The sequence below is a fragment of the Thunnus thynnus genome, chromosome 17 (assembly GCF_963924715.1).
Source record: "Thunnus thynnus chromosome 17, fThuThy2.1, whole genome shotgun sequence".
Lineage (NCBI taxonomy): Eukaryota > Metazoa > Chordata > Actinopteri > Scombriformes > Scombridae > Thunnus > Thunnus thynnus.
Genome location: NC_089533.1, coordinates 2,786,767 through 2,800,654, shown reverse-complemented (window position 1 = coordinate 2,800,654; position 13,888 = coordinate 2,786,767). Strand labels below are relative to the sequence as shown.

General features: G+C 44.4%; 1 protein-coding gene across 3 annotated transcripts; it reads right to left on the bottom strand.

Annotated features, from left to right (window-relative positions):
- Positions 1-476: 476 nt before the first annotated feature.
- srrm2 (serine/arginine repetitive matrix 2) lies at positions 477-13,109 on the bottom strand. Of its 3 annotated transcripts, none has more exons than XM_067616189.1 (14): positions 12,886-13,109; positions 10,907-11,158; positions 10,628-10,723; positions 10,334-10,519; positions 9,985-10,068; positions 9,832-9,900; positions 9,708-9,740; positions 9,409-9,519; positions 8,027-8,165; positions 5,745-7,939; positions 3,628-4,299; positions 3,375-3,446; positions 2,170-2,277; positions 477-1,016 (listed from the first exon to the last, which is right to left on the bottom strand). In XM_067616189.1, the coding sequence occupies exons 2-14, from the start codon at positions 11,152-11,154 to the stop codon at positions 962-964; spliced, it is 4,068 nt and encodes a 1,355-aa protein (XP_067472290.1). In that variant the 5' UTR covers positions 11,155-11,158; positions 12,886-13,109; the 3' UTR covers positions 477-961. The 3 variants fall into 3 exon arrangements, with proteins under 3 accessions (XP_067472290.1, XP_067472292.1, XP_067472293.1); XM_067616191.1 differs by having other exon boundaries at positions 9,832-9,897; XM_067616192.1 differs by lacking the exon at positions 2,170-2,277.
- Between the last annotated feature and the right edge of the window lie 779 nt (positions 13,110-13,888).

The window sequence follows — 13,888 nt, the reverse complement described above, 5'->3', positions numbered from 1 at the left end:
TTCATTATTGATTAATTTGTTAATTAGTTTGCTCTATAAAATATCAGAAAATGGTGAAAAACGTCTCCAAATATCTTGTTTTGTCCACAACAAAGATCTTCAGTTGACTGTCTAAAGAAGCTGCGATCAGAGAATTTCTTCTTAAAAATGACTCAAAACAATTTATCGACTATTATAAGAGTTCATTTTCTGTTGATAACTGATCGATCGATCGTTGCAGCTCTACTGGAATCATCAGTGCATTTGTCATTTCTGACAGTTTATAGATAAAATTATGAATATCTTCCTCACGCCGTCAGTATCACTGCGTTTCCGCTCGTCTCAACGTTTATCGTCTGTTTACACTCCGAAATATTAAAACCAAAGACGCTGATCTTCGTCTGCAGGTTTCATTCATAATAACAGAATCTGTTTGTAAAGTCGGCGGTTGAAGACGTTCGGTTCGTCGCCACCGAAACAACAAAATTCCACACAAATAAAATGTACAATTGCCTTTTATTATTATTAACCATATTCAACAAAGAAATTAACCACATGTTGCAGTTTCTGCTCACATTAAATGGAAATCATGTATCTGTCACATGATAATAACTAAAATACAGACAGCTCATATCTACAGGTAGAATGCAACAAACAGTACAGATACAGAGAAACATTGTTAGTTTTATTTAACTGTGTTTGTGTGTTTTTGTTTGTACGTTTCTTATTTCAGCTCATAAAAAGAAATGTACAAGCCAGCCGCCTTTGGTCGTCGCTGCTTAGAAAACAAAAACACCTCGTCGGTTCCCGTGTTGGCGTCTCTCTCGGAAACCGACGCGAGTCCCCCCCCCCTCCCCGCCCCCCCCTCCCCTGGAAACGTTCCCGGATGTGCATCTACCGAGCGCTGGCTGTGAAGTCCGTGTTGTGAGTCCAGTTTCCAGCCGACAGGAAGTGAAGTGAAGCGTCTCCCGTCGTCGTCGGCTCATTTCCTTCGTCTGCTGCTTGACGAGCGGCTGGGCGACTGTCTGCTGCCGCTCCTGATCAGAGAGGAAACAAAGAAGCGTCGTCACCGAGGACGTCGAGTGTTCAATCGACTTTATTAACATGGCAACCTGCAGCTTTCATGCAACATTAAATGAATAAAAACACATTTGACTGGAGGCTCCAACATAAACTGTATAAAGTCAGAATGTTTACATGCACATAATCATCATCTGATCAACTGGACATTAGGATCATACTGCTGTTTACATGGTTTTAATTTTCTACACACAGTAAATCACTTTCTTTCTGTGTTCAAACAATATGACCAAAACAATCATTCCTTCGAGTTTCATTATGATAATGAACCTCAAACACACTTTGATCCTCATATTTCTAATGGCAGACGTTCATCAGCAGTTTTCTGCCTCAGTGCAAGAACAAGATATTTAAAAAAACACTTTTAGACGTAAAGCTGATACGAGACGCGGCTGCAACTTGTCCAAAGGTCAAAACCTGATATCTAGACAGCTAACTACTCAATATGAGATTAGTTTCATTATCAATTCATTTGCCAATTATTGTCCTGATTCATCAAATAAATCATTTTGTCTATAAAATGTCACATAATAGTGAAAAATGCCTGTTTTAATCTCCCAGAGAGTCGAAGGTGAAAATATTCTCTTTACAAGGATATAAAACACAATAAAGCAGCAAATCTTCACGTTTGAGAGACTGGAACCAGTTCAGCTTCCAGAATCAATACAACCATTAACTTCATTATCAAAACAGCTGCTGATTCGTTTTCCGTCAATCGACTAATCGTTAAAATGAACTAAACGTTGCAACATGACGTCTGTAAACTGTGAAGCTCGAACCTTCGAACAGCAGCTCACAGTCAACAAGAACCAACAACGAATCCTAACGAGGTTTTCTGTTAACAACAAACCTCTTCGTTTATCTCATCTGGTTTCCAGGTTCAGGAATCAAACTACATTAAACTGTAAACTGATTAACTTTTATTCAACGTCTAGACAACAAGAAGCTGCTTTTATTCATTTTTTTTTTCAAACCTCTGTTCTGCCAGAAGCTCAATAAAAACAAACCGACGTGATGAAGCTGCTGGTTTAAACTGGTGCATGTAAACAGACTGGCAGGGTTCTGGTTCTGGTTCTGGTTCTGTGAAGGTGTGCGTGAGTATCTACAGACCTGCGGCCGGGCGAGGACGGCGCCGCTCTCATGTATCTTGGAGGAGAATAACTGAGCGAGCGAGAATCTCTCAGCGAATCAGCAGGAACCCTCTGAGGCCGAGCAGGACTGAGAGGAAACACAAACACATTCAGACACCAGCAGCTGCAGACGCAGTCCGACAAGGATCAATTCTGCTGATCAATACCACTCGATCATATCTGTAAACATCTAAAAATATCTATAAACAACTATAAACAACTATAAACAACTATAAACACCTCTTCCTGCTCACATTAACTCACAAATGCATCCAGTCGTGTTTAAAAAAGGAGCAAAATGATGAGTGGAGCTGCAGCGATTGATCCATCAGCAGAAAATTGATCTGCAACTATTTTAATAATCGAATAATCGTTAGTGATTTTTCACTCTTGAAGATCTTTATGTTCAGTTATTTATTTCATCTTTGACTCTGGGAGGTTATAACAGACATGTTTACAGCCTGTCTGGTGAGATCTGACTGTTTCATAATGACATCAGCTGATATTCAGTTTATTTAAAACACCTCAACCATGGGCTCGGCACAGGATACGTCCTGGAATAAATGGAGCTTTAATCACTGAAGTTGTTTCTTTTACTTCTTTTAGTTGGAAGAAAACAGTCACACAAACAACCTCAATACAAAACATCAGTCATGGAGGAGATTTATTCACTCATCATCATTTATACTCTGATCAAGTTGAGTCATCTTTGTTTTTAAAAAAATGTCATTAACGCAATTTTTCAATCTTTTTCTATGTTTGTGAACGCAGCTTGAACTAAAGAGTTAAATTTTACATAAAGCAAATCTTCTAATGTCGTACATGTGATTGTGTTTTTCTTACAGTTCAACTTTTAAATTTCACAGATTTTATACAAAACAAAAAACTTTCTCTTGACTATTGTTCACGTAGCAGGAAGCTGATCTGTGTTTAGACAAACTGCACCGTCAGTAAACACCTGAAGACTCAATAACACTTTTAACCAAACATCTACTAGTTATTTTGTGTATGTTTGTATATTTGCATGTTGTTATTTAAACCTGTCGAGGGACGACGGATGTAAATTAGCATTTCTTGCTAACTCGAGCATGTTTACATGTTGTATTTTATACTTTAATGTTCATTAATGTTGCTCTGTCTGTATCAAATAAACAAATAAACAAAATAACATGAATGAATAATTACCTCTTTTTCTTTGTGTCCTTCTCAGTCTCTGATGAGGAGGATGATGAAGCCGAGCTCTGAGCTTTGGTGGTCCTGTTAACAGAAATTAGCACAGTTATATAATTAAGTGATTAATTTATGATTCATCTGTAGAACAACTGATTAATTATTTGATTTCAAAGATAAAAATATGCTGAATGTCTAGTTTTGAATTATACACCAGACCATAAACAAACAAACAAAGACGTCATTTATCTTCCCGCCTCCAGCTCACCCTTTTTCTTGCTCTGCTTCAGAGTCGGAGCTGTCTGAAGAGGAGGACGAGGAGGAGGACGAAGATGAAGACGAGGAGGAGGAAGAGGAGCTGGAGCTGCTGCTTCTGCCGCCTTTCTTGTTAGCGTTGGCCTCCTTCCCGTTGACGGCGCTCTCGCTCCTGACCGGCTGCTCTGGCGAATGAGGGGCTGCTGGTGGCGACTGCTTCCTGCTCGGACCTCGTGACGACTGCTTGGGTTCTGATTGGCTGCCGGCCGGCGACCTCCTGGAGGTCACGTCGGAGCGTCTGGACTCCGACTGCTGGGAGCCGCGCGAACCTGAAGACGGAGCCTGCGAAGAGGAGGAACGATGTTTCTGCTCCTCTCGTCTCTTCTCGTCCTCTCGCTCCGTCCTCCTGTCTCTCTCCGTCGGCGCTTTCGTGGTGTCTTTCCTCTCGCGGGCAGGTGAAGGCGAGGACGAAGAGGAAGAGGAGGAGCTGGAGGAAGAGGAGGAGGACGAGGATCGGCGGGGTTGTTGGGGAGCCTCTTTTAGGCGCGCTTGCTCCTTTTCCCTTTCTCTCTCTTTCTCTACCTCCCTCTGCCTGATCCTCTCGCGTTCCCTCTCTCGCTCTCGCTCTCGGGAGAGCGAGCGACTGCTCCTCCTCCTCCGCTGAGGAGACGGCGAGCGGCGAGACCTGAGACACAAAACACACAGTTGATTTTCAGAACGATGTTTTAACTGGACAAAAAAAACAAAGGGTGACGTGTGAAATGACCCAGTTAGTAACAGACTGGATGTTTTATCTGATCATATTAATATTTCATCTTAAAAGACAAACAATAAACAGACGTTAGACATAAATATGAAGAGCAGACAGGAAGAAAATATAAATCACAGTGTGTTAACTTTCCTTAAAGAGTTAAGAGCTGTTGATTGACACCCAGAGCTGAAACAAGTACTCGATCAATCAGCAGCTCTTTTGATAATTGATTGATGGTTTTACAGTCATTTTACAAACTAATTGTTTTTCTATTTCTAGCTTTTCATTTCTGTCAAAGCAAACTAAACATTTTTGGGCTTTAATTGAACAAAACAAAGCTTGAGGAAAGTGACATTTAACAGACTGAATGATTAATAGATTAATCAAGTAAAAAACGATCAGATCGATTGATAATGAAAACCGCAAGGGTGATCATGGTTTCCCAAAAGCCTCAGGCTGCATTCAACACCAAATCAGGCGGTGCGGCGAAAAACGCCAGTCGTCCCGTTCATTTGAATGCGGCCGGAAAGTTGAGCCAGAGTCAACTTCTGGAGAAACGCAACCTGACGTCACTGCGGCTGAAGGCTGCGGTGGCCAATCACAGCGGGAGATCAGACTGACAGGAGTTGTAAACTCTGCCACGAGGGAGGACGAAGACGTTACTAGGACGAGGGGAGGACGTTTCTCTTCACTTGATAACGTTAAAAGTAAAGTTAGATTTTGCTGTCGGCTTCCCGACTCATCGTAAAAACAAAGACGAGAGAGAGAGAGAGCAGCTGTGGTCGAGCGAGCTAGAGAGTGAATGAAGAGAGGGAGCGCTAGTAGCGAGAAAGCCGGTGAATCAGATCAATAAAAAGGTTATTTTCTGATTGTTTCACATCTATTACATTGTAGAGCAAAAATAAACACACCCACACCCCCCCAGCACACCTCCGCTCGACCCTGAGGCTGAGCGCAGCACCACCTGATTTGGTGTGAATGCAGCCTACGATGCAAACTTAAATGTCTTGTTTTGTCCACAACCTGAAGATAAATATTGACATTTAAGAAGCTGCAACCAGAGAATCCAAAATATCAAAATATCTGGCAGTACTTTTGTTTTTCGTTTTGTGTCGATTGACTAATTAAAAGACTCATCGTTGCAGCTCTAATAACCGCTAGTAGCAATAAACTGAATCCTTATTCAGGCAGAATAGTGACTTGTTGGAGTCCTGCTCATGTTTGTAAGAACCACTAGTTGCATCTCTGTAATAAACCAAACGAAAGGACATCTGGGACGACAGAAATGTCCCAGAAGGCCTTGAGTTCAGATACAAAGTGATTTGACATCTTCTCAGTAAGTTTAACTGTGAATATGTGCGTGCAGGTTTTTATCTCACCTGCTTGGGGGGCTGCGCCTCCTCGGGCTTCTGGATCTGGATCTGCTCCTCCTGGCGACCCGTTCTCTGTCTCTGTCCCTCTCTCTCTCTCTGTTCCTCTCTCTGTCCTTCTCGCTCTCCCTCTCTCTCTCCCTCTGCCGGTCTGACCAGGCTGGAGGAGGGGAGGCTCTCCTGGATCGGGGCGGGGCTTCCTGATATTGCCTCGGCGGAGTGCGACGGGCCGGGGAGGCGGTGGAGGTTTTCTGGGGCGGAGAGCGTGACCTCCTAGCTGACGGGCTAGACCTCGCCGCCGGTCTCCTGGCTGCTGCGTCCCTGTCCCTCCCTCTCTCCCGCTCCACGGCTCTGGCCTCAGTTTCGGCGGGGGAGTACCTGTCCCCTCTGCTGGCGTCTCGTCTGTTGGAGGGGGAAGGAGGCGGGCTCGGGCTGTCCATCTGTGTGGGACTGTATCGCTCCTGACCTTTTGTCCGGGGCGGGTAACTCTCAGACGGAGCAGGAGCTCTGTGTGGCGGTCTTTCCCTCTCTGATAGCGCATGTTTGACTCCTCCTCCTTCTCTCTCCTTCTGGGATCGTCGAGGGGCGTCGCCCTCGGAGGCGGAGGCGGGACTTTCCTTTCTACCGTTGGCTATATACCTTTGAACCGCCGCTCCGATGGCAGACGGCGCACTTTTCGTGGGGCTACCTTTCTCCTTCCCTGCCGCCTTCTTCCCTTTGCCCTCGTCTTCAGAGGATGAGGACGAAGAAGAAGATGAGGATGAAGAAGAAGAGGAGGAGGAGGAAGAATCGCTGTCGCTATCGCTGCCGCTACTGCTGCTGCTGCTACCGCTGCTACTGCTGCTGCTGCTCTCTCTTTTCTTCTCGACCTGTTTCGTCTTTTCTTCCCGTTTCTCCGTCCTCGGCGGGCTCCTCGTCTTCTCCCGCCTCTCGTTCGTTTCCGGTCTTTCGCTCCTGCTTTTCTCCGCGGGTCTGGATCCGTCTCGCCTGACGGCCTCGTCTCTCCTTCGCTGCGCGTCTTGTTCTCTCTGCTTGTTCAGATGCTGCCTGTCCCTCTCCTTCGCCGCGCTCTCCCTGTCTTTCTCTCTCCTCCTCTCGTCCTCCCTCTCTCTTTGACGCCCGTTGACGGCGGGCGAGCGAGAGGCGGGCGACGGAGAAGCTCGCGGTGGGTGCGCGTCTCTCCTTCTGTCGTTTTTCTGTTGGGGAGGAGACGCCTCTCTCTCCGGTCTCTTCCCCGTCTCTTTCTTTTTCTCGCCGTCGTACGGAGCCCTCGGGTGCGGATCTCGCTCCGTCCTGCGCTCCCTGTCTCCGCTCCTCTCTCTCGCCCTCGCCCTCTCCGGCGGTGGAGGAGGTGAAGGGGACGAGGAGTCGTGTCTCGTCTTTTTGTCCCATTTGTTCCTCTCTCTCTCCTGATCGGCGTCTCTGCTCCTCGCCCTCCTGGTCTCCGGTTTAGGAGGAGGTGGAGGCGAAGGAGACGGGGAAGAGGAGGAGTCATGTCTGGTTCTGTGGGGAACGCTCTCCTTTCCTTTGTCTTTTTCCCGCTTTTCTCTGCTTCTTGAACGCCTCCCTTTCTCCACCTCTCCTCTGCTCCTCGAACGCCTCCCTCTCTCCATTTCTCTGCTTCTTGAACGCCTCCCTTTCTCCACCTCTCCTCTGCTCCTTGAACGCCTCCCTCTCTCCATTTCTCTGCTTCTTGAACGCCTCCCTTTCTCCACCTCTCCTCTGCTCCTTGAACGCATCCCTCGCTTGTTGTCTCTGCTTCGGGAGCGCCTCCCTTTTTCTTTCTCCATTTCTCTGCTCCTCGAACGCCTCCCTCTCTCCCTCTCGTTCTCTCGACTCCTCGATCGCCTCCCTTTCTCCATCTCCCTGCCTCTCTGTTTCTCCTTTTCTTTGCTTCTGGAACGCCTCCCTTTCTCCCTCTCGTTTTCTACGCTCCTCGAACGCCTCCTCTTCTCCATCTCTCTGCTTCTGGAGCGCCTCCCTTTCTCCCTCTCCTTCTCTCTGCTTCTTGAACGCCTCCCTTTCTCGCTCTCCCTCTGTTTGCTTCGGGATCGCCTCCCTTTCTCCCTCTCTCCGCTCCGTGAATGTCTGCTCTTCTCCGTCTGTGGCGCCGGCGACGGGGACGAAGAGTCGTGTCTCCTCTTGGTGGACGTCTTGTCCGTCGCGCTCGTCCGCTCTTTTTCTCTCTCGACATTGAGCCTCTTCTAGATGACAAAGGAAGGATTTTGTTGGTTTAATATCACAATTTCATGATTTGTTTGGGATGCTATGAGGAGGAGAAAAATCGTTACCCCTTCTCCTCCCTGACGATGAGGGCTCTGCTCCTCGTAGCCTCGTCTCCTCCTGTCCGGTGATCTCCCCTTTCTTCCTTCATCAGCTTTTCTCAACGTTTGGTCCTGCTGACGTGACCTCGGTGGAGCTGGAGACGGGCTGTTGATATGAAACGGGACATAAAAAGGTTCAGTATGCTTCACATGAACTGATTTGTGCAAAGGCAGAGCAAAAAGTCTATTATCATAGAGAGGCGAGAGGTGATCAATCAATCAAATGAAAGACTTTCAGACATTTAAGGCTGCAACTAACCGTTATTTTCATTATCAATAAATATGTTGATTATTCAAATCATTGTTTTGTCAATGATGTTTAAATAAATAGTGGCAAAATGGCATTCAGGATTTCTCAGAGTCCACTGTGATGTCTTTACTTTGCTTGTTTTGTCTGATTAACATTCCAAAAGCTTAAGATATTCAATTTACTGCTGCAAAGAAAAACAGGAAATTGTCACATTTAAGAAGTTGGAACCAACAAACTTAATAAAATAAAAAAATGACTGAAACAATTGATCAAAATAGTTGCAGGTTAATTTTCTTTGGAATAACTAATCGATTCATTTACTAATCGTTGCAGCTCTTAAAACATTGATGGTGTTCTTCGTTAAACACACGTGAAGCGACAGGAGTAGTTTTGTGACATGAGAGAAGTTCAAACTCTGCACACCGGATCCACATGGAGAGCCGGGGCTAACGTTAGCTGAGATGCTAGCGGAGGGTTAGTCAGAGCGTGACCGGAGGGAAGCACAGCCAGCTAGCCTCCCAGCTAACGTTAGCCCCCGGCTCTCCATGTGGATCCAACCGGAGCACCGAACCCCGGTTTGTTATTCAGGTTAAAGAGGGAAGGAGCAGCTGGTCTGACGGGCAGCTTGAGTGAAGCGGAGCCTGAGGAGGAAACACCGGGACCGTCAGGGTGACACAGTCTGTGGAGGGAAACACAGTCAGGCGGCAAAGGAGAAGGCGACATATCAGCCTCCCATAATCGGCAGAATTCGCCGATGCCGATGTTTCATTTCAGAGATTTTATCGGCCGATGACATCGTGCATCCCTATTTTACACCAAAACATTTGAACTCTTGAACTCTGTGACATATTTTACTATAAAATGACTTTACTTCCAGTTTTATTCCAACCGTCTGTGGCTTCACTTGCTCGAGTTTTATCCCCGCCAGATGTTTCTGTCCAGATATTCTGGAGCCAATAGTTGGTGAATAACCTTAAAACGTGCTGCTCCACCGTACAAGGACTTAAAACCAAATCTGAAACCAAGTCTGATGCTGCGATACAAACTGGGTCACCTTTAACTCACAACTCTAGTTTCTGGTGATATTTTGGTTTCATACCTGCGAGCAGAGCTGGAGGAGACGCTCCTCTGTCGCTTTGTTTTCGGAGGACTCGTGCTTTCACTCTGCTTTCTTTTCTTCTTTGAAACTTTGTGCTTCTCGTCGGAGGAACTTTAAAAAGGGGAGACGAGCGGAGGAGAGTTAACGAGGCTCAGGTTTGATGAATATCCAGGAAAATTTAAAAAGCAACACTTTTAAAATCTACGTTTGTCAGACAAAGAACCATCCAGTTCCCTTCTGTGTCAGGACAAGAAGAAAGCCACACTACTCTGTTGAAAGCTGAAGAAACAGACACCTACCTGTCTTCTTCTTCCTCGTCTTCTGACACGTCACTGAAATAGAAAATTCTTCCCGTTAAATCTCACCTTCAAAGTGCAAAACATGAAATACTCAGATGTAGAGAAGAGCTCAGTGGTGGAATACCGTTTCTTTTTCTTCTTCTTGGATTTCTTTTTCTCTCTCTGCGGAGACGGGGAGGGACTCTCTGAGCTGCTGGCAGCAAGAACAAGAAACCGTCAGACCCGACTCTTCTTCGCTTGAACCTTTTCTGCTCTTATTAAACTTTCATTTTCTCACCTGTCTTTGTTCTTGTTTTTCTTTTTCTTCTTCCGACTGCGTTTCTTTGGAGGTGAATCTGAGTCGTCTGAATCTTCCACCAACCTGTGAGTCAGAAACAGAAACGACGCTGAGATGAAGCCGATATATTAAACTGTTGCTTGACTGTCACATCAGTAATGAAAACATGATGGAAAGCTTTGTTTTAGCTCCTGTATTTGGAGTAAGGCAGGTTTGAAATCGCAAACTACAAACACAAACCAAGAAACTTCTGGTGTTTGCCACAGAGTGGTCAGAATAAACATATATTTATAATTTAAAGTCAATAGACTCTTGTTACTTTACAAGGTTTCACGTTTCTTCTACTCACGTATATTTCTGCTGCTGCTGCCTCTCTCTCTCCAAACGTTCCTGCTCTCTCTTCTCCTTCTCTTTCTCCTTGCGGTCGGCGTGGAACGACGATCCGTCTACGTAGTCGTTGGAGATTCCGAAAGCAGCGCGAAGACGGTCGTTCTTCTGCTGGTTGGCCGCCGCCAGAGCGTGAGTTTCTGTCACCCTGAGAGGAAAACCAGAACCAGTTTTAATATCTGGCTACAATGACCTTTAATTTAATTTAACTGCTTTCATGGAAACGTATGGTCACGTCTGTTTGTGTTGTACTCACGTCGGTCTCTCGGTGGTGGCGGGAGCCGGCTCCTGCTTCTCCTGCAGCATCATGCGGAAACTGTTCACCTTCTCCTCGATCTCCTCTGCAGAATACCTGACCATCCAACACAGAGAAGACAGTTCAACACCGTACAGAAGTTACTACGACAACCTCGCCGCCGTCCCTCACTAGCAAGCTGCTGTAAGTTTAAACAAGTTCATCTCTAGATTTCAGACGGTGCGTTACTGTTTGCAGCCTGATATTAGGTAAATGTTGGTGGTTGATTTCTACTCTTACCCCTGCTCTTCCATCATGTCCTGCAGCTCAGCACACTTGACCTCCAGCTGCCTCTTTCGTTGGTGCTCCAGGATCTCGGCATTGGGCTGCCTGTTGAGCTGACTCTCCAGCCTCTCGCGGTCCTTCTCGTCCCGCTCGCCGCCCCGCTCGTCCCGCGGCCGTTTGACCCGCAGGCTCGACAGGTTGCGCTGCACGTAGCCATTGGTGCCGCTGCCCCGCGGAGTCGTCAGGCCAATCCCATTGTACATGGCTCTGACGAGATAGAACAGAGATGCGATCGGTTATTGAACTGTGGTGGAAGAACAGCTGGTGTTAATTTACAGATCAATCGTGGAATCAATCCTCTCTGATTTATTACTGTGAGAGTTTAACAGACAGGAATGAAGTGGACAACGAGTTAAATCATTGAGGAGCAGCAGCTTTCTTTCATTGTTTGATGATTTTAGCTGGTCAGTCACGCACACACACTCTCTCTTCATGAAATTTCAAATTATCCTCTCTGGTCAAACATACGGGCTTCCAGAAAGTTTTAATTTTAACCAATGTGCACGTCACACTCCTAATCCTAACACTCCTGAATCAACAGCCCAAAGTAAGTAGCTAAAGAACAACTGGTTACTAAAGTAATACAACACGTTACATTAATGTAGAATTTATAATCTTACATTGCACACCTGTGAACGCATCAAATCTAACATGGTATGTTACATTAATGCAATTATTTGTATTCTTTGTATTATTACTTACACATTAAATACACTGTTTATACTGTGAACATTTGCGGATCCCCAGTCAATATTTAGTATGTTATTATTTAAACTCAACAACTTTCTTCACATAGATTTTTTACTTATTCGTTATTGGAAATTATTTATCTAAATATTTCTACCACCTGTTTTTTTGCGGTAGCTGTACTTTTCTTACTTTGCAGAGATTCTTGTTTTTTTCTCTTAACTTCTATTTTTTGATTGTTATGCATCAAAACACTGAGACAAATTCTTTCTACGTGCAAACTTACTTGGTAATAAATCTGATTCTGAAACAAACCATCAGCATGTGACTGTATGATCATTTTATTCTTAGTCTCTTGACATATTTTAAATGGTATAACTACTATTTTTGAGCTGTTCCAGGTGGGTTTTACTGACTATTCAGACATACTGTGACTACTTGTTGTCAATGTCATTATTAGTAGTTTTATTGTTATAGATTGTTTGTTTTTATTCCCTTTTGCCTTGGATTTCATTACACTATTGTTTATCATTATGTTCACTTGTGTGGACCCCAAAACGAGTAGTTGTTACTTTAGTAGTAGCTAATGGGATCCAAATAAATAACAGCAAAGGCTCCTGCAAACTACCAGCTAACCGTTTTTAAGTACTATACTAAAATGGCTGACTTAAAACGAAACTAATAGTGTATCAAGATCATTGTCCTGATTGTATTTCTGGCTCTAAACTGTATGAAGGCGGTTGACTGAACAGCAGAAACATCTTCTAGCTTCATCAAACCGCTGTAACATCAACACAGACAGACAGTTTTAAGTTGAACACAGTTTCAGCTCGAGTGAGGACCCGGTTACTCGACCTAACACAGTTGCTGGACAGTCCAATAAACTTAAAATGGATAAATATGTCTCATGTCAGATCTTACCACGCATTCTTATTCATTTGTTGACATTTATTACACCACAAATTGCGGTTTTTCGCGCTTTAACACGTGCGCAGAACAGGCCTGTTGCTGCGTGTTTGTACGCAAGATTTATGATGACTAAGGCAAAGACAAACAACCGAATAAAGCATCAGGACTTAATATATGAGACTAACAGGACCGCGGACTGAAACGCGCTGCTATAATATTTAGTTTAGTTTTAAAACGCGGTGGATTTATACATTTCTGAAGGCCTAACCACACTTAGGCGTAACGAACAATCCCTGCCCCTGCTAGCTTGCTAGTTAGCTAACGCATTTCTTACGTACCAGTGTTTTCCCCGGGAACGGGGAGAAAACGGCGTCAGAAGTCTTTGACGACGGAGGGTTTCCTGCTTTCTATCAGACGCCGAAACTGACTGACTTTATAATAACTGCTTCTCTTAAAACGCTGAAAAAACAAAGATATACGGCTAGTTAGCGATCAGCTAGCTGGTCTTGTCTCCAACCAAAGGAAGAACGAGATGAAAACCAAGTGACGTCATACGTGCGAGACGCAAGTCGAAAGCGCGATGTGTTCAGGTGCCAGAGGAAAAATGAAACTCGAATGAAAAAATTTAAATAAAATCAGATTTTTGGTAGTGCAAGTAGTGGAAGAAGTATTCGAATCCTTTACTTTAGTAAAAGTACAAATATAACAACGTAAAAATACTAAAAGTAAATGTCCTGCATGAAGAATCCTACTACAGTAAAAGTACATAAACATTATGAGCATGATGTAGTTAAAGTATTGCAGTAAAAGTACATAAGTATTATGAGCTTGATGTAGTTAAAGTATTGCAGTAAAAGTACATACGTATTATGAGCTTGATGTAGTTAAAGTATTGCAGTAAAAGTAGTGGTTTGGTCCCTCTGACTGATATATTATTATATATGACATCATTAGATTATTAATAGTGAAGCATCAGTGTTAGAGCAGCATGTTACTGTTGTAGCTGCTGGAGGTGGAGCTAGTTTACACTACTTTATATACAGTTAGCTAGTTTAGTCCAGTGGTTCCCAACCTAGGGGTCGGGCCCCTCCAAAGGGTCAGCAGATAAATCTGAGGGGTGGTGAGATGATTAATGGGAGAGGAAAGAAGAAAAAACAAAGTTCTGATACACAAATCTGTTTTCAGTTTTTGGACTTTTTCTCTAATCTTTGATTTTTGCTGAAATATTGGATCATTTGAACATTTATTGAAATGAAAGCATGTGAGAAGTTTAGAGGGAAAAATCACTATTTGGTGGAGCTGTTAACAACTCATAGACATGTGAAATGTGACCCTGACTAC

Coding starts and splice junctions, on each gene's coding strand:
- srrm2 (XM_067616189.1), bottom strand. CDS start 11,154: ATGTACAATGGGATTGGCCTGACGACTCCGCGGGGCAGCGGCACCAAT. Junction 10,069..10,333: donor CAGCAGCAGCAGAAATATAC/GTGAGTAGAAGA, acceptor TCTGACTCACAG/GTTGGTGGAAGATTCAGACG. Junction 9,901..9,984: donor AAAAACAAGAACAAAGACAG/GTGAGAAAATGA, acceptor TCTTGCTGCCAG/CAGCTCAGAGAGTCCCTCCC.